General features: G+C 39.1%; 1 protein-coding gene across 3 annotated transcripts in view; it reads left to right on the forward strand.

The window, feature by feature from the left end:
- Positions 1 to 18759, forward strand: part of Marchf6 (membrane associated ring-CH-type finger 6) — a 63506-nt gene that overhangs the window by 16187 nt on the left and 28560 nt on the right. For 2 of the 3 annotated variants that reach the window (XM_059276523.1, XM_059276524.1), the window contains exons 2-10: positions 335 to 431; positions 2881 to 2954; positions 5571 to 5714; positions 8431 to 8503; positions 10626 to 10794; positions 13498 to 13687; positions 15420 to 15481; positions 16212 to 16244; positions 18315 to 18366. In XM_059276523.1, coding sequence (XP_059132506.1) covers positions 335 to 431; positions 2881 to 2954; positions 5571 to 5714; positions 8431 to 8503; positions 10626 to 10794; positions 13498 to 13687; positions 15420 to 15481; positions 16212 to 16244; positions 18315 to 18366 — 894 coding nt within the window. Of the gene's footprint in view, positions 1 to 107; positions 213 to 334; positions 432 to 2880; positions 2955 to 5570; positions 5715 to 8430; positions 8504 to 10625; positions 10795 to 13497; positions 13688 to 15419; positions 15482 to 16211; positions 16245 to 18314; positions 18367 to 18759 lie in introns of all 3 variants that reach the window. The other variant, XM_059276522.1, reaches the window with a different exon arrangement.

The raw sequence follows: 18759 nt of genomic DNA on the forward strand, positions 1-18759 counted from the left end.
CAACACTAATATTTGTGGCCAGGTGACCTGATTCTGCTTATTTGGTTGAGTGTTTGTTATAGGGTACTGCAAGTGTAGATAAATTAAACTGTTTTTGTTATTTTTAGCTTTATTTACAGAACATTCTAAGGAACAACTCACCTTTATGCATTTTGAAGGAACGTACTTAGATTCTGATATACCCTTAATGAAAGTTTCATCACAGTTTTCAGGTCTCCATCCTATTGATTGATATAATAAATTTTACCTTTAGCACAAAATATTTTTGTTTTGTTGGTCTCTTTGTATAAAAGTCATAACCAAAGGTAATTCCATTTTTCTCCTTTGTTATCAGACATATGTAGAGTGTGTCGGTCAGAAGGAACACCCGAGAAACCTCTTTATCATCCTTGTGTATGTACTGGCAGTATTAAGTTTATTCATCAAGAATGGTAAGTCATTTGGAAAATTGTATAATTCTTGAATTCAGTTTTATCATCTCTGTAATAAAATTGATCATTTCAGTGATCTTGACCCATAATTCATTATTTTTAAACTTTTGTTCTAAAAATTTATAACAATATTTAGTTTGACTAAGCAGTGACACATAGTTAATACCAGACATGCTATTTTGGTATATAGTGGATATGCTAACGATAGCCTATTGTTAATTTCTATCACTGAGAAGTTGTTTTGTTCATGGACAGAATTATGTTTTTCTGGTTTTGAGTGGCATAATTATAGCTTATATTTATTAAATATTCTGTGCCAAGAACTATCTTCTGTGCTTTACACATCTTAACTCATTTACTCTTTGCAAGAAAAGTCTGGAACATTATTATATGGATGTATGGATGAAGAAATGGAGCACAGACAGGTTGAAGAACTTGTGCTAAGCACATAACTTGCCAGGGGGAGAGTGGGAATTCAGCCTTGGTTACCAGCTATGAGCATTGAAAGGCTGCTGTGGGCCGCAGGAATATATTATAAGAACTCAGCTGGTTATGGCAAAGCCACTACCTGGAGGAATCAGGGAATTCCTCCAGAGGAAGCCAAATCCCAAAGAGTTTTTGGTGTTACTTGGCTTGTTATATATCAGCTGTATTCTGTTATGAAAGTCATGTGTGCCTTCATAGTTTTCCCAATTGACTTTTCCCTAAGAAGGGCTAATCGTGTGGACTGATCACTCTCTGGACATACACATTCCAGGTATTTGGAGAACAGCCTCAGGAAAGGCTTTTTCTGGAATCAGTTATCTCCCTTAGCCACTTTCAAGGACTAGCAGTAATAACAGTCCACATGCAAGTCTCCTGATTTAAGGTAAATTCCACAAGGAGACACCACCTAGGTCAGGTGGACGTTAAGTAATAGCTTTACACAATTCAGCTCAGACCCTCCTTTCTTACAGCCTTACTAACTTTATAGACTGCTAACTCCTTACCTAACCACTTCTAGGAATATTTGGATAACCTTCTGCGCTGACAGCTATGCTCAGCCAGAACCCCAGTTCAAGCCTCCCTGTAATTATCATCATTGGCAGCATCCGGCCAGGTCCATCCCCAGATGGAGGAAAGTACCTTATCAGAGATACCTCTGTACTCTCTAAGAACAGACTTAACCATCCAGGCTACCTGTTTGAGAAGGCCTGGCGGATGTGCCAATTAAGCCTTACTTCCTCCTTTCCCAAACCTTACCTCCAGTTCCAGATCTCCCTTTAACTATCACCAGAGGCATCCAGCTGTACACAGGTTGCCTATCGACTGAGCACACTTTCCCCCACCCTGCAGAAAAACGGCAGATAGCTTGGACAGATAGGAGCCACAGGAAAAAAGAAGACAGTTTTATTTTCTCCCATTAACCTAGCAACTTACAGATTCTTAACATTTTCTACTAATCACGTTTAAGACTATAGTTGAGCACATAAGAGCCCTCTTCTTAGATATTACCTGAATTCAGCCTTTAGTTAATTCATTTCCCCATTGGTCACTTCCCTTTGGGGTTGCAAATGATAATTAACAGTTATTGCCTCCCTATGTGATTCTTATCACCCTTCCATTTGACCGTGGAAGCCTGGCTTTATATACCAGGACTTCCAGGGCACGGAGGGTCAGAGAAGAGAAAAGAGAATGGAAGAACTAGATGGGTAAGAACTTGAGAGGAACAAACTGAGATGGGGAAGAACTAGATTGAAGGGCTAGAAGAGAGGACTAGAGGAACGAGATGGAAGATGAGGAAAAACAAGTTGAGGAAGAACGAGATGAGGAGAGAGAAGGAGATGGGAGAAAAGATGATATGGGAAGGAACAAGATGGATGAGAACCTAGAAGGGGCAGAACTAAGATGAAGGAATTAAGATAGAACCTAGAGGGGACCGCAGACAAGTGTAGAGAGAAATCAGGCTAGAAATGAGCTAAATACGAGAGCAGAATATAAGCTTGTAACTGACTCAGAAGAATAAAGTGTATGGACTAAGGAGTTTCGTGTACATAGATTCATTTCTTCTCATCAAAGATTAATTATCAGCTGGTTATAGATTCTTCCCGGACCCTGGGAGGGGACTATTGAGGGGCTGGACCCCAATAGACCCCAATAAAAGGCCAGTATCAAAACTGATGCTGACCCCTGGATTATTTACTAGTATTCATTTAGCTCTGAAAAGATTAGAATTTTGGCTAATTAAATCTTTTTATTAATATAATGTATATTGGTTTATATTTATCTGTTTTTAAGTTTTATACTCTTAGAAAGCACATAAAAAATTAAAATAGTCCACATTTGAAATTCTGAAAACTATAAAAGTTCTGTGACACAAAAATTTTAATAAAAAAACACGAGTTTTCAATGAAACCTTAATGCTGCTTTGTTTTAAATGTTGTATTCATGAATGTCTTTGTAATTACAGCTTAGTTCAGTGGTTGAAACACAGTCGAAAAGAATACTGTGAATTATGCAAGCACAGATTTGCTTTCACACCAAGTAAGTTCATTTGACATTTTCACTACAGTTTTCTTTTGTTATTTCTGGCAACAAAAGGTGTTTAGAGTTTGAAAGCAATAATTTTCAACTTCATTGTCTTTGATAGTAATAGAAAAAAACCTGTTCCACTTAGAAGGATATTTTTAAAACTGTCTTCTTTTAATTTAATATACCCATGCATGTTTTGTAGGTGGTTTTCTTTGTGTTTTTGCTTATTTACAGACAAGCTTAAACATACACAGTGGTAGAATGAGTGAAAACCCATCACTTAGTTGTACTTGTTTTTCAACTCACATGGCCTATCTCTCTTTATCTGTGCTCTCATTTCTTACTGTATTCTTTACTTTTTTGGGCTGTTCTTTTTAAAAAATATCCTGTCAGTTTTCATTTTATCTATACATTCTCAGTATGTGTCAACATTCCTTCCTTTTAAGAAACATTATTATCTCTGCCTTGATTTCATCAGAATCTAGTGCTGTTCAGCCTGAACTCCTTTTGAGGTAAAGCTGTGAGAGTGAATAATAACAGTAAAGAGTAAGTCTTAGAGCACTTTTTTCTTTTGGAAACCAACTTTTTAAAATGTCTGTATATGTGTTTGACTGTGTGGGTGCACATGTGTATGTAGGAGGGGTGTGTGTGTGTATGTGTGTGTGTGTACGTGTATGTATGTGTGTACATGAGTGTGTTTGAGTGAGCCAGAGATGGATATGGGGTTTCTTTTTTCTTTTTCTTTTTTTCCTTTTATTAGAGACGGGGTTCCTCTGTATAACAGCCCTGGCTGTCCTGAAACTCACTATGTGGAACATGCTGGGCTCAAACTCACCAAGTTTGGTCTGTTTCTGCCTCCTTAGTGCTAGGATTAAAGGCGTGCACCATCACACCTGGCTGGGAAGTCCTTGATTTTTTTGCCCTCTACCTTATATATTGTCATTTGAATCTTGAACTCCTCACTTCAAAAAGTCTAGCCAGTCAGATTGCCTTGGCATCTCCTGGCCCCACCTTTTAAGCACTGGATACAGGCAGGCCATGGTTCCCATGCTCGCCCAGCATAGCATGGATGTTGGAGGTTGTAACTCTGGTCTTCATGCTTGCATGCTATCTCCCCAGCCCTGGGAAACAAACTTTTAAGCTCATGTGTTGTAAGGCTTCAGTAACTATTTTTCAGATGTCTAAAATTTTAATGATAATACTTGTGTTATATCAAATAGATAGTACTGTACTGGCAAATTATTAAAAACTTGAAGCACAGTTTTTCATGTTGTGATCCTTATACATTGCACCTGATTTTTTGTATTTAACATTTTTTTTAAGACTCTTGTGCTTCTTAGTACAAATACTGTAACTTATCATTAGTTTTGCTTGCTATCTGACAGACATGTATAATTAAAGTTACTGTGTTTTATTTATTCATTGCCAGCAAAATGCCACTTGTGTTCTTTAATAGTCCTTATTTTCTCTGGTGTATAAACTCATTACTACTTGTAAAGATTTATAGCAAACTAGACTAAATGGTTGAATGTCTTCATGAAATTTGACTAATAGAAAATATCCTGTGGACTTTTACTTTGTGTGCTTGCTTTTCTCCTGACATTTGTGCAGTGTTTCCTGTAGACCTTCCTCAGGAAGCTCTCCTGTCCTTTACACCAAGTGTCCTGTTGGCTGGGTGATCTGTGGCATGTACAGACTTGCCATTTGTTAGGGCTTATTACTTATGTTCGTAGACTAGTGGTTTTGTGATACTGCTCTTGAATGTTTTGTTTTTACTATTTTTTGGCTGCTTAGGATTAAACCTACCATGTTATCCATGCTAAGCAAGCACTCTGCATCTGAAGTACTCGCCAGCATTGTCTTTTTGTTTAGTTTTGGTTATTTTTCCCCTCCCCCAGCTCTGTTTTATAGATTTTAGATCATTGATTTTATATAATAATTCCTTGTTTTGGGCCCTTTGGAGAAAGAGGTATTTGAAAGACAATGTGTATTATCTGGAGTAGAGCTTTTTAATAAATAGCAGTTTTTACTGGAACAATTCTTAGGAAGATATTTTCTAAAATGTGGGACTGTTCTTGAACCACATTTGAATTACATTTTGCAAAGATGTCTGAATTTATCATTTGAAAATTAAAGTAAGATGTTAGAATTGGGGGAGGGTTGGCTAAGTGACGTCAGTGGACTGTTGGTTCTTCATGAAATGATGGTCACAGTCTGTTGGGGTGCCATGGCCAATGCCTGCATTTGGGAAGTTCTCTGATAACATGCCTTCAGATTTGCTTTTGCCCTTGTTACCTTTTCTTGATCCTTTATAGTTTGAGAAGCCATGTCATTGTATGGCTTGCATGTTACACATGTAATAAACTGATACTGCTTGAGATTCAAGGCTGTAAGCAGAGGAGGTAGATTTCTTCCTCTCGATGCTTTTTCTCTGCTCTGTGATCTTTTACATATTTTAGTTGTGGTTTCTATAAATAAGAGACTTGTATAAATGTAGTATTATTATAATGATTTGACATTCAGTGGCATATAGGAAAAACACTTAAGCACAATATCTCTATTTTGTATTTATGAATTAAGTTATTTAAAAGTCCTCATGAAATCCTATGTATATTTTTCCTCTTACAGTTTATTCTCCAGATATGCCTTCACGGCTACCAATCCAAGACATATTTGCTGGACTGGTTACAAGTATTGGCACTGCAATACGATACTGGTTTCATTATACACTTGTGGCCTTTGCATGGTTGGGAGTTGTTCCTCTTACAGCATGTGAGTATTTATCCCTCTTCTGGAGTTATTTAATAACTGTTTTTTATTTTATAAATGATTTATATTTTAATTGTGTTGCCTAATACTACAAATGATGTTTAATTAGTTGATTTATGTTATCATATATTAGGAAAGCCTTGTTTAGAAAACGTCTTCACTGAGTTGTTTCTGGAGGAGGGAAGGGTGTTTTTCTTAAAGACATGGAGCGGTATTGATAATACATGAATGGCAGAGTATATAGATATGATTCTGTGGACTTTAAAACAAGCAAGGGTTTTAGATACATGTAATTTACATTCTCATGTCTCCTTAAGTAAAACTAGCTTGACTACCTACAGAGATGAAAACCATAAGCACTGGTGGAGAGAGACTTTAGTGAGCTAGATGGAGCTAGTTAATTCTCCTACGATATAATTCAGAGGGACAAAGTAGTTCGAGTGAGAGAAATAGGAGAGATGGAAGCTAGAGCTGGTACTTTTAGTAACTACCTAGCAAGTTGTTCTACAAGGTAAGGTTATTGGAGAGGAGGAGTTGATTATTTCTGTTATGAAGGAGACCACAAACCTAAACAAGACAGTGGCAAGTTCCAGATAGAACAGTTTTTTAATGTAAATTCCTCACCCTCCAGATATACTCAGTTGGAAGAACAAAATACACTTAGGTGTTCAGAATGTTTGCCACCTTAAACTTGTAAATGATACACACTGTAAATGATACACACCTTAATCTATCTGTATAGAGGCTGAAGCAGGAGGATCTCCAGTTGGAGGCCAGCTTGGTCTGCATGGGGCATAAGAACTGAAAAAGAAAAAAAATCATTTAGTTAAAGTAGAAGACAACATGCCTTTCTAAAATCAACAGATCATACAGTCCAGCATAAGTGAACGTTTGACTTCACTGTAACAAGCTTGATTTCTGTCCCGACTTTGCATATACACACGTGTGTCATATAATACATACTCTTACAGACCCTTCTTTTTTTTTCAATTTTTTTAAATTAATTAATTTATATATATAATGTGCTCTATTTGCATGTACAACTTTATGCTAGAAGAGGGCATCAGGTCCTGCTATAGATAGTTGTGAGCCACCATGTGATAGCTGGGAATTGAACTCAGGACCTCTAGAAGAGCAGCTAGTGCTCTTAACTGCTGAGCCATCTCTCTAGCCCCCAGACTCTCCTTTTTAGTTCTGTTCCCCATCCCTCTTTCCTAGTACATGCCAGAGTTCTGAGGAGCCCTAATGCTGTCAGTCCATTTGGGTATTGACTGATGGTTGGTTTGTTAGTTTTACTTATTATAAGCATGTTTGCTTCCTTTTATATAGGTATGTAAGTAATTTCCATTATGGACACTTTTACTCTTCTGCCCTTTTGAGTTGACCAGTAAAAGAAGCCATTGAACTCATTGAAAATGTCTGATACAAGACTAAGGACAATGCTTGAACTAATGTGCAAGAAGTGTTCTGAAGAAAAGCCTCAGCATTTCCTTAGTCCCTTTCTAAAGCCCTAGTCTTGTGCCTTCTCTCTAGAATTCTGCCTTTCTCACTAAAAAACATTCTACCTTTTCTGAATAAGGGGGTTAAGGATGACAGTGAATTCTTTTATGCTTGTGTTTTCCCTCCATGGCCATAATTTAAGATATTCTTTGTTTGAGACCTTTTGAAACTTTTTTTTTTTAAGGTCTTTTAAAAACAATTTTCTATGTGTGTGCTCTTATGCTATGGTATGTGTGGAGGTCAGAACAACTTTGTGGAATGTTTGTCTCCTCCAGCTTTCCATGGGTTTTCAGGGTTGAGCAGAGGTTGCTGGGGTCAGCCATCTCAGTGGTCCCTGAAGGTCATTGGATTATGCACTGTGCTGAAGAAGCTTCTCAGTTCAAAGATGCCTGGTTCCCAAACTGAAATCTTTTGTTTTTACAAATAGTTACTGAATTTTGTAGTTCTAGATTTAAAAACAATCTTCATGTTATGATTTAGATCATTAATCTAGCCCCCTCAACATCTAAACTCATGCAAGTCTAAGATACCTAGAACTAAGGATGTAGCTCAGTGTAGAACTCTTGTCTAACACGTGTGAGGCCCTAGTTTCAATATGGTTCTGCAGAGACCAGCCAACACTGCCATGGAGAATTTACTGTTTGCTCACTCTTTTTATGCTCTTAAAAAATAGGTTTTGGGTTTTTTTTTGCTTTTTTTTTTTTTTTCCCTCCTCCTGAGACAGTGTTTCTCTGTGTAGTCCTGGCTGTCTTGGAACTTGCTCTGTAGACCAGGCTGGCCTCGCACCCAGAGATCACCTGCCTCTGCCTCCCGAGCGCTGGTATTAAAGGTGCGCATTACCACTGCCTAGCTAAGAAGTAGTATATTGAGGCCAGTTAGCTACCTCGGCGGGTAAACACATTTTTCACACAAGCTTCTGAGTTTCATCCCTGGAACCCACGGTAGGTAGAAAGTTGTCTTCTGACTTCTACACACACACACACACACACACACACACACACACCATGGTATGTGGGTGCTCATACTCAGACAACCATGCACACAGGCCTGCAATTAAAAAAAAACAAAAACTAGAACCCAGTATGAGACTCAGGCCTACAAAGAACAAGAAAGCTTGTGTTCTTGGTGCCTGTGATGTTCCACTTTACCTCTGCTTCCTTGAGCCATCTGTGAGTTCATGGTGCTAGTTGTGACTATGCCCTTGTACCCTTGTTTGTAGGCCGCATCTACAAGTGCTTGTTTACTGGCTCCGTGAGCTCACTACTGACACTGCCACTAGATATGCTGTCAACGTGAGTATCAATGTGAGAATGGAGTTTGGGCAATGGGAAGGATGTTTTCACTCTTGTATTCCTTTGTTTGTTTGTTTGTTTTGGTTTTTGAGACAGGGTTTCTCTGTGGTGTAACAGCCCTGACTGTCCTGGAACTTGCTCTGTAGACCAGTCTGGCCTTGAATTCACCGAGGTCCACTTGCCTTTGCCTCCCAAGAGCTGGGATTAAAGGCATGTGTCACACTACACCTAGCCTATGTTTTTATTCTTACTATTTGAAAATTCATCTAAGAACAGCAATTCATTTTTTTCCTTCTAACAATTGTAGCTACAATAGAAATTGGTATGTGTAAGTTCTATTTCTTTAAAAAATAAAAAGAATTTAAGGAACTTTTTTGTATTGTTGGGAGGACGTGTAAAAATAACCATGCAGTTTGAGTTGTATGCTACTTGATTTGTGCATTAAAAAGTTGTTCACTGTGGCTTTTCTCTTCATGTGACATTAGCACTTTGCTGGGCCTGTGTTGGCATGTCAGTTGACTGGCTTGTGGGCTACACTTCCTTCTTTAGACTACTCACAGAAGAATGCTGGGGAAGAGAGAGAGTATTATATATTCTCTATAGTATACAACTTTTTCCTGAAAATTCTGCACATGTACCGTATGTGGCAGCAGTGTTGTGTGCAGATGAGTTGGGTTATCTCCAGGCAAACCATCTCATTTACACAAATGTGCAAAACACAGTTCTGAGACATCATGGTGTCAGACAGCTGCCATTTTACTTGTTCACAATTCTGGAGGTCAAACTTGGTGTGGCTTAGTTGTACTTAGTTGGGCAGTTCATCTCTGAGCTTGTCTGAGTCACATGTGTCTTTCCTGGAGCTGGATTGTCTAAGATGAGTCTGTCTGAGGTGCTGGAGTTATCCACACGGCCTTTCATCTTCAGAAGGCTAATGGAGGCTTCTCCACAAGAGGGCCTTGGTGCAGCATTCTGAAACTGGGATAGTGGGAGCCCATAAGTCCTTTTCTAGGCTCTGGAATGTGGACATCCTCACCTGAGGACTAGGCAAAAATGAAGCTAGTTCACATGGAAGCAGGCATTAGATAAAAGGGCTCTGAAGTGTGGTTCCATTTAAAATCTACAAGAAGTTAGTTGTTTGGCAAAGAAGAAATGGAGAAGGAATATTTCAGCCCCAACTCATCCTGATTTTGATGATATAGAAGGTCCTTTAGTAAGGGATGGTTTGGAGATATTATAGACAGGACCTCCTTTGGAGTGATAGCAGTTACAGTGTGGGGCTGTTAGGCTGAGGTCTCTCAGACTGACCTTTCCTTAAATTTACCAGGGACAAAAAAGTAGTCAATTTTCTAACATCTATTATTATTTTTGAGTTATGCTCGAATTATTCTGAAATCACAGACATAGATAGTGAAGGATAAGTTTCTTCAGGAAAAGAAGGAGCAAAGACTCCCAAGTGTTACAAATCTAACATTTCCATGTGTGGTTACTAAAGGAACCACACTCTGCCTCTTCCGATTTATTTTGGTATTTTTGCAGCTAGCATTAAAGCTAGGTTTACCATGTAAAGAGTTTCAGCACCATGCATTGTGAGTTTCTCCATCTGGTCCATGGTATACTAAGTGTCCTTCAACCTTCTTTATGTTGCCATTTTATCAGTCACTGAGGGAGCTTCCCACCTTTCTTATTGAGTGTGTTCATTTATGTGCTTCCCTGTCAGTTACCCCTGTCAGTTAAGCTTTAAAGTTCTGTTAGAAGGATCAAGCAGAGTTGCTCACCTAACTTAGTAAATTGTATAAATGCAGTGTTTGGGTTTGTTGAGTGTTTTGCTAGATTTTTTTTTTCCCTTACACTCCTGTTTCTTGGCTATGCTAAAAGGATAGGCTGGATAATTAATAGCTGTATATTCTGATGTTATTTTATATCTACTTAATATAAGTATACAATAATAAAAGTATATAAATGTACATATGAGCTAGCTTATAAGATAGAATTTCAATGTCATTATATATAATCCTTTAGAAGCAACTGAATTTTACTGAAAAGTTAAGATTTTTCTGTTTTTTTTTTTTTTTCAAGTGTTCTTTGGAGTTAATTGTGTCTAATTTTTTTTTTTTTTAAATAGGGAAAATTTGTTGGCAGATTGCTTACAGGGCTGTTTTGTGGTGACATGCACACTTTGTGCATTCATCAGCCTGGTGTGGTTACGAGAGCAGATAGTCCATGGGGGAGCACCAATTTGGCTGGAGCATGCTGCTCCAGCCTTCAATGCTGCTGGACACCACCAAAATGAGGTAAGCCCTCACGTGAAATGCAACTTCCTTGGGCAGTATCTGAAAGTTATTGTCAGCCTCTACAATCCAAACCCTTGACTTTCATGTGCCACATAAATGTGCTCATGTCATGGAAGAGGACAGTGGGAAAGTTTGGGGGATTGGAAGGACTGTGGAAGTGAAAAAGAATGTTTCTCCGACTATTCTTCCTAGATTGGAATAGTGTTAGTGGGAATACTAAAACACTCTTCCATTCTCTTTGTGTGGGTCAGCAGCTTAACTTGGGCCTGCAAGGTAAGAAACAATTTCCTATATATAGCTGAGTGGTGGCCGCACCTGCAATCCAGCACAGGAGGTGGAGGCAGGAGGAGCTCAGTGGTTCCAGGATAGCCAGGGCTACATAGTAGAGAGACCCTGACTCAAAACACGCACGCACGAACACACACATGCGTGAGAGACAACTTCCTAGATAGGTTTCTGACATGCTGCACAACATTTAGGAGTGTTCTACACCTATCCTAGCTTTTTTCTTCATATGTGAAATGCCTTTTCTATTATGTAGGAAGAACTTTATCAAAAGTAGCAAACTTGGTCAGTCAGATGGCACAGTAGGAAGATACGCTTGCCACCCAATCCTGATAACCTTATATGGAGTTCCCAGAAGCCACAGTGTACAGAGAAGAGTTGTCCTGTCACCTCCATACATGCAGTGTGGCATGTGCAGATCTCTCCGTGGGCATGTGCACACACAACACACAAAATGAAAGAAGAAAAGAATTGTGTGCGGTTTTCTTATGAGTGACGATGATGTGTTCACTTACAAGGATATTTGGCAGTCTGTTAACAGGAGGGCATAGCAAGAGGTTTTTAGTATCTTGCCTGCTGGGAAATTGTAGGGCCAAGAATGTCACACAGATACTGCTCAGTGAAGTGGAAAGTTCACATTTCATGTACTTTTTTCAGTGAAACAGTTGGTCACAAACTATTCAGTGGTAATTAATCTTTGTTCCTATGATCTGATTTTTTAATATGTAGATTGATTTCATTAAGTCTGAAATTCTTTTTTACTACAGAGTACACCTTTTCCTTTGAAAAGTATGCATAGATGAACCCAACACCACAAGCCCTGCCGCACACACCCCTTGTTCTGGGGATGGAACCCAGGGCCATGAGCACGCTGGCCAGCATTCTGTCACCGAGCCATACATACTCATAGTCGTTTTGTTAATTTTTAGACTGGGTCTCGATATGTAGCCAAAACTGGTCTCAAACTCACTTTCCTCCTCCTTCCCTAAGAGCAGTAGGGGTATACCCCATGCCTATGCAGGTCGTGCTACTAGAGAAGATTAAGAGAGGCACTGTTGTTATTCTGCCTTGTAGTTTGAAGCATTTAGTTTTGTTTCAGGATTTTCATTAAATCCAAGGGAATTGTTTTTTTCTAAATAATTTATTTAAATTTATTTTATGTGCATTGGTATGAAGGTGTCAGATCCTCTGGAACTGGAGTTACAGACAGTTGTGAGCTGCCATGTGGGTTCTGGGAATTGAACCCCGGGTCCTCTGGAAGAATAGCCAGTGCTCTTAATCGATGAGTCATCTCTCCAGCCCTGGGAATTGTGTTTTAACTTAACAATTAAATGGAATTATGTCTTTGCATTTGGTTGGTAGCAGAATTTTGATTTTTTAATAATTTTCTGGAATTGAGGATTGAGTCCAAGACTTCACATATGCTAGGTAACTACCCTCTCATTGAGTCACATCTTCAGCCCTTTTATTTTTGGTTTGAGATAAGAATCTGGCCAAGTCCAACAGTATGCTGCAGACTTATAATCCTCCTGCTTCAAATCCACCACTTTCCCTATAGTAGCTGTAATTACCACCCTGGGCCACCAGGCTTGGCTTGGTAGCCCAAAAGAGCCAGAAGAAAATGCATTTGGGAATCAATAAAGGCCATATATGGAAAATCCTAGTCTCTAAGTCAAACTAGAAATCAGTTACTCAAGTGTTAATAACAGCAAATTAAGGTGTATGTGTGTGTATACATATACATACATTTTTTAAAAATGTTTTCATCCCTAAGAGAATTAGACATACTTGTCATATTTATAAAAGATTATGGATGATGTGTTTAAGATAGCCAGATTTGCCCATATTTTATAATGCTGTGTGTGTGTGTGTGTGTGTGTGTGTGTATCTGTGTTCATGTGTATGTGTATAAGTAGTTGTGTATGTGCCACTGTGTGCATGTGTAGGCCATAGGACCACCTTTGGTGTAAGTCCTTGCCTTCTACCTTACTGAAGACAGACAGCATCTTGGGTTCTCTGTAGCTGGTCCATGAGCTTCCAGGGATTCTCCTGTCCTCATGTTGGAGCACAGAATTACAGATGCTTTACTGTGCCCAGTTTTATTTGAGTTCTGGGACTCCAAACCCAGGTCCTCACACTTGGGTGGCAAATGGTTTACCCACAGAAACCGTTTATTTCCCCAGCCCTCTAGTGCTTTCTGAAGTGTGTACATTGAAAAGTGAGTTCACATTCCTATGTACCAAGTTGGCTGTAAATGAGATACATTTAAAAGAGATGAGCCTGAAAGATACTTCTTCTTTTTTAACTTTAGTGGGGTTGTCTTTGCTGGTTTTGTTTTTCTTGCAGGGTAAGTATGATTTGGAACTAGAGTAAAACTGAGCCACGTGGGTGAATTCTTGGGCTTTTCTTTCATTTTAGGCTCCTGTAGGAGGAAATGGTGCAGAAAACGCTGCTGCTGATCAGCCAGCTAACCCAGTAGGTGAGAATGCAGTGCTGGGTGAGAACCCTGATGCCCAGGACGGTCAAGCAGAAGAGGAGGAGGAGGACAATGAGGAGGAAGATGATGCGGGTGTGGAAGATGCTGCTGACGCCAACAATGGAGCCCAAGGTAGTGTGTGCCCCGTCCCTTGCTCACTCTCCAGGACTGCCAGTCATTCTGAGCTTGCACCGAAGACAAAGGAGCAGTGCTTTCCTGTTTCGTGATGTGTCAGAGTTCTTGTTATGAAAGCTAGTGGTTAGGATATACAGGTACATGAGGTCCATGTTCTGAGGAAGGAACTTGGTATAGAATTTTCCGGGTTTTTGTTTTTGTTTCTCGTATTTTTCTCTTTGCTTCCATGGAGTTACTGCACTTTTCAAATAAAAAAAGAACCCCTCAAGTGTACAGTACAGCCCAGGTGCCAGCCACCTCTAGAAACCATCTTTTCGTTTTCTATCAGTGCAAACTCTGGCTCTGCCTTGCGTTGTCAGAGCTCATCGCCTGTCCTCTTGTGTTGTCATTGATCCACTTTGCTAGTGTCTGTGTTCATAGTGCCAGACACTTGTGAACAGAATGCCTGGCCTGCCTTCCTAGGAGGTGCTGGTAGAGGGAAGAAGTAGGAGATACACTGTGTTAAGTGTATATGGGTCGCTCTGAACATATTTGTTTTATATAAGGTTTCCCAGGAAACTCAGAGTAGGTGACTTTTGCACTGAGACCTGAAAGATAAGAAGAAACAAAATTGATAATGGGAGCAGTCGTCTTTCTCAGGGAAAGCTCAGAGGCTCCGAGAAAACCGCTTGGCTGCTTCTGCCCTAGTGCTTGGCGGTCACCTGTCTCTTGGTTAGTGCAGTAGCTCTTGAGTAGTCTTTGCTTCTGTTCTTGCCCCATCTGGTGTTCATAGTATTCTTCCACTTTTATTTAAGTCCTGAGTAAAGCACAGTCCAGACTGCACACTCCTCCTCATTTATTATTTAATCCCTGTCTGCTTTGCATATTTTTTTTTTAACTCTTTTTTTTTTTTTTTTTTTTTTGGTTTTTCGAGACAGGGTTTCTCTGTGTAGCTTTGCGCCTTTCCTGGAACTCACTTGGTAGCCCAGGCTGGCCTCGAACTCACAGAGATCCGCCTGGCTCTGCCTCCCGAGTGCTGGGATTAAAGGCGTGCGCCACCACCGCCCGGCTTAAACTCTTTTTTGAGACAGGATCTCACTGTGTAGTTCAGACTGGCCCAGAACTTGCAGTCCATCTGCCTCAACCTCCTGAGTGGTAGGATTACAGGCTTTGTACCACCTGATCCAACTCTTACATTTTAAATATATATATTTATTTCTAATTGTGTGTGTGTGTGTGTGTGTGTGTGTGTGTGTGTGTGTGTGTGTATCTATGTTTGTGTGGGTTTGTGTTTGTGTGTGCCATGTTCATGGAGGCCAGAAGAGGGTGTTCCCCTAGAACTGGAATTCTAGGCAGTTGTGAGCCACTTGACATAGTGATGCTAAGGACTAAATTGGGTCCATTAGAACAGTCTGAGTTCTTAACCACTAATGAGCCTGAGCTTTAAACTTTTATCTTTTGATAATTTACTAATTCATTAGAAAGTTAATCCCTTGACTTCCTTCTTTGTCCTCAAATCTACCAGATTCTTTTTTGACCCACATCGATTAGATTTGTCTTTGGCTTAATCCTATTTATTAACTTTCTAGTACTAACCACAATCTAGCATTGTCTTAAAACTAGGAAGTAAATTATGTTTGATAAAATTTTAAATGTGGTTTAACTTCTCAACAGATTATAATTAAAAGTGGCTCTTATTAGTTAGAGTTTCATATCCGTCAGTGATCTTGATTTGCAATTGTGTTTTCAGATGACATGAACTGGAACGCTCTGGAGTGGGACCGGGCTGCAGAAGAGCTTACTTGGGAAAGAGTAAGAACTTTCACTGTCCTATGTCCTTGTGTTTTAGTCCTGTGGTGGGTTTGGAAGTTTGGATATTTAGCTATAAACACAAATTTCATAGTTAAATTTGATGGAAACAGTTAATCAAGATTTAATTTCTACAAAAAACAAGTGGTGGACAGCTGTGGTGCAGATGGTGGCAGTGCGGTCTCTGTTCTGCCTTTCACACAAACCTCGCTCCCCATGCCGGAGGCAGTTTGACCTGAAATTGTGGACTTGGGAAAACTAAGTAAAAGTTTAAATAGGATTTCCACACTGTAATTGAAGAAAATAAAAGGAATTCTATAATGACTGCTGTAAGAAACTCAGAATGGGTATTTTTTTTCTTTTTTCAGTGTTGTGCATACAAACCCATGGCCTTGGGCATGCTGGGCAAGCACTCTTTCACTGAGCTCCACCTGTCAACCTTTTGATACTGGTTCACTCTCTGTCTCTGTAGCTGCCTTAGCTTCCCTAGGGTTGGGAGCACACTCAGGATGGAAATTTCTAGATGATATTTTCCGTATGACTTAGGGTAAAAGAAGACACAAAATATAATACTTAAAAACACAGAATTATTATTATTTTTTTTAACATTCTGGTAATGATAGGTTTAGAAAGTAGTGATTGGAAACCGTGTTTAATGATACTGATAGGAAAGCAATCTTTCTATAAGAAGGTCCTATGCATCTTAAATTAATGCTTATTGTTTTTATTTTAGATGCTTGGACTTGATGGATCATTAGTTTTTCTGGTAAGTGGAAGTATTACTTTTGATAGAAATTATCAGTTGTCTCTGTTATCCAGTAACTCCAAATTCTTGGAGTGTGCTCCTTTTTATACTAAAAGTCAAAATAACTCTTTGAATTTTGATTACTTGATACTTGAAAGTATTATTTTGTATGTTGACAGTACTAGAAATATTTAAAGGAATGTTATTTAACATTTAATAAAGTTACTAAATATTTGAGAAAAAGTCCAAAGTTAATAGTAGTTAAAAGAAGTTGATGTTTGAAGTTGGGTCTTACATGTTTAATGCCTGCACCATTGAGAACAAAACAGCCTTGTCCATGCCACAGGTGGGAACCACAGTCTTATCTGGAAGTCTGCTGTAGGAGTAAAGCTTACCTCATTTTTTATTTTACGGTTTTTAATTTTTAAGTTTTTTCTTTACTAGTGTGTGTAGAGGCCAGAGTCTGTTATCTGTTATCTCCTTCCACTGTGGGAGCTGGGATCAAACTCAGGTCGTCAGGTTTCACAATAAGCACTTTTACTTGGTGAACTATCTCAGTACCCCAAAAGCTACAACTTAAAAGTAGATGGCTAGAGCTGGAGACATGGCTCATCAGGTAAGAATACACACTGCTCTTTCTGAGGACCCGAGTTCTTTGGTTCTTATTGCCAATGTCAGGTAGCTCAACTTCCTGTAATCCCAGCTCTAGGGGATCTGACACTAACACTTTGGGACTCCATGGTACTACTTGTACTAATGGGCATATACTCCCACACAGACAGACAGACAGACAGACAGGCAGGCAGGCAGACAGACAGACACACACACACACACACACACAGATACAAGATAATAAAGGCGTGTCTTTAAATGAGGGGTAATTCTTTCAAGAGGTTTATTCTTTTTTTAAATTTTTTTTATTTTTTAAATTACACTCATTAATTACACTCATGATATTAATCACATTTGTTGTATTCATCGATTACATTTGCAGTATTCATTCAATTATATCTATCTATCTATCTATCTATCTATCTATCTATCTATCTATCTATTTTAATTTTAAATGCCGAATGTCATTTATTGAAGGAGGGAAGACGTCTTCAATACAGTCTTACAGCACAATGGGAGAACCCCAGAGGGCAGAAGTTCGCTACTGATGTTTTACAATCTTGCATCTAAGCTGTTAACGCCCATTATTCAGGATACACAGACAAGGAACTTCCCTTAAGCATTCAGGAGGGTGGAACCTGGCAGGGAATTAGCATAGGGAGGATATCAAGGTCAAGATCCACAACAGTTACCCAAAACAGGGACCAGGGATTTACAGGCCCCCCCTTTTATTAAATAATGAGCTTCTGACTTGGTTGCGTGGGACGTCAGCAGGTCACCTTACCCGTCATGGAGATGCCTGCCCAGGCAAGAAGTTTATTCTTTAAAGGAAAAAAATGGTGTTTTCAGGTCACGTAATGCAAACTTGCTTGTTATTTGGGATTTTTTAATAATTAGGGCTTGTCTGCAGTAGCAGAACTGCCGCAGACGGAGACATGGCAAGAACAGGAAGCCCAGAGGAAGTACAGGCTTGAGGGTTGCATGATCCAGTGCCCAGCACTGCTATAAAAATCCAGATAATATCTGTCTCTTGCTGTTTACTTAAATATATCCTTTACCTCATTGGTGTTTCATAAGAATGGCAGGAGTTGTTAAGGTCAAATAGGAAAGTCGTTTGCAGCTTGACTTCCTTCCTTATACAGTTTCAGAGGAATCAGAGGTAGGGGTGAATGTAATAGGATTCTGCTTTCAATAAATAACATTTTAAAGTTAATAGTTAAAGATAGAAAAATGTGCCAGGCATAGTGGCGTGTGCCTTTAACCCCAGCACTTGGGAGGCAGAAGCAGGTGGATCTCTGTGAGTTCAAAGCAAACCTGGTCTACACTACGGGTTCCAGGACAGCCAGGGCTACATCAAGAAACCTTGTCTCAGGGGAGGAAAATCAGTTCTAGTTATTTTCAGGATTTAACTATGACTAAGTGAAATTATTCAATTAAACATGAGATATCACTGACTCTAGTAATTGCTTTCTCCTATAGGAACACGTGTTCTGGGTGGTGTCTTTAAATACATTGTTCATTCTTGTTTTTGGTAAGTTGTACCTATGCTTTTAGTTTTTGTGGTATCGTGATAGAAGTTTGGCTTTCTAGGAGTTTTGTTGCAGATTTTTGTTTTATTTGTGCTTTAGGAATATAAAGGTACATATAATGTGGACTTAGACGCCAGATTCCTAGTACATTCTTTGAATTTTTACTCAGTGATTGAATCATCCTCTGCCCTATTTATCAGTCAGGATGTTTATTGTTACTATGGAGAAACGATAATTTATCAAGAACAAACTGAAATTTGGCTAGAAAAGCTTCAGGAGAAGAGAAGCATAAATTTTTTTAATGAGAAAAATGAAGTATGCTTTATGATTTAACTATAGTGTCATCTAAAACTTAGAATTCATTGTTTCCCAATAATCCATCATATTTACAAACT

Source organism: Peromyscus eremicus, chromosome 11 (assembly GCF_949786415.1).
Source record: "Peromyscus eremicus chromosome 11, PerEre_H2_v1, whole genome shotgun sequence".
Lineage (NCBI taxonomy): Eukaryota > Metazoa > Chordata > Mammalia > Rodentia > Cricetidae > Peromyscus > Peromyscus eremicus.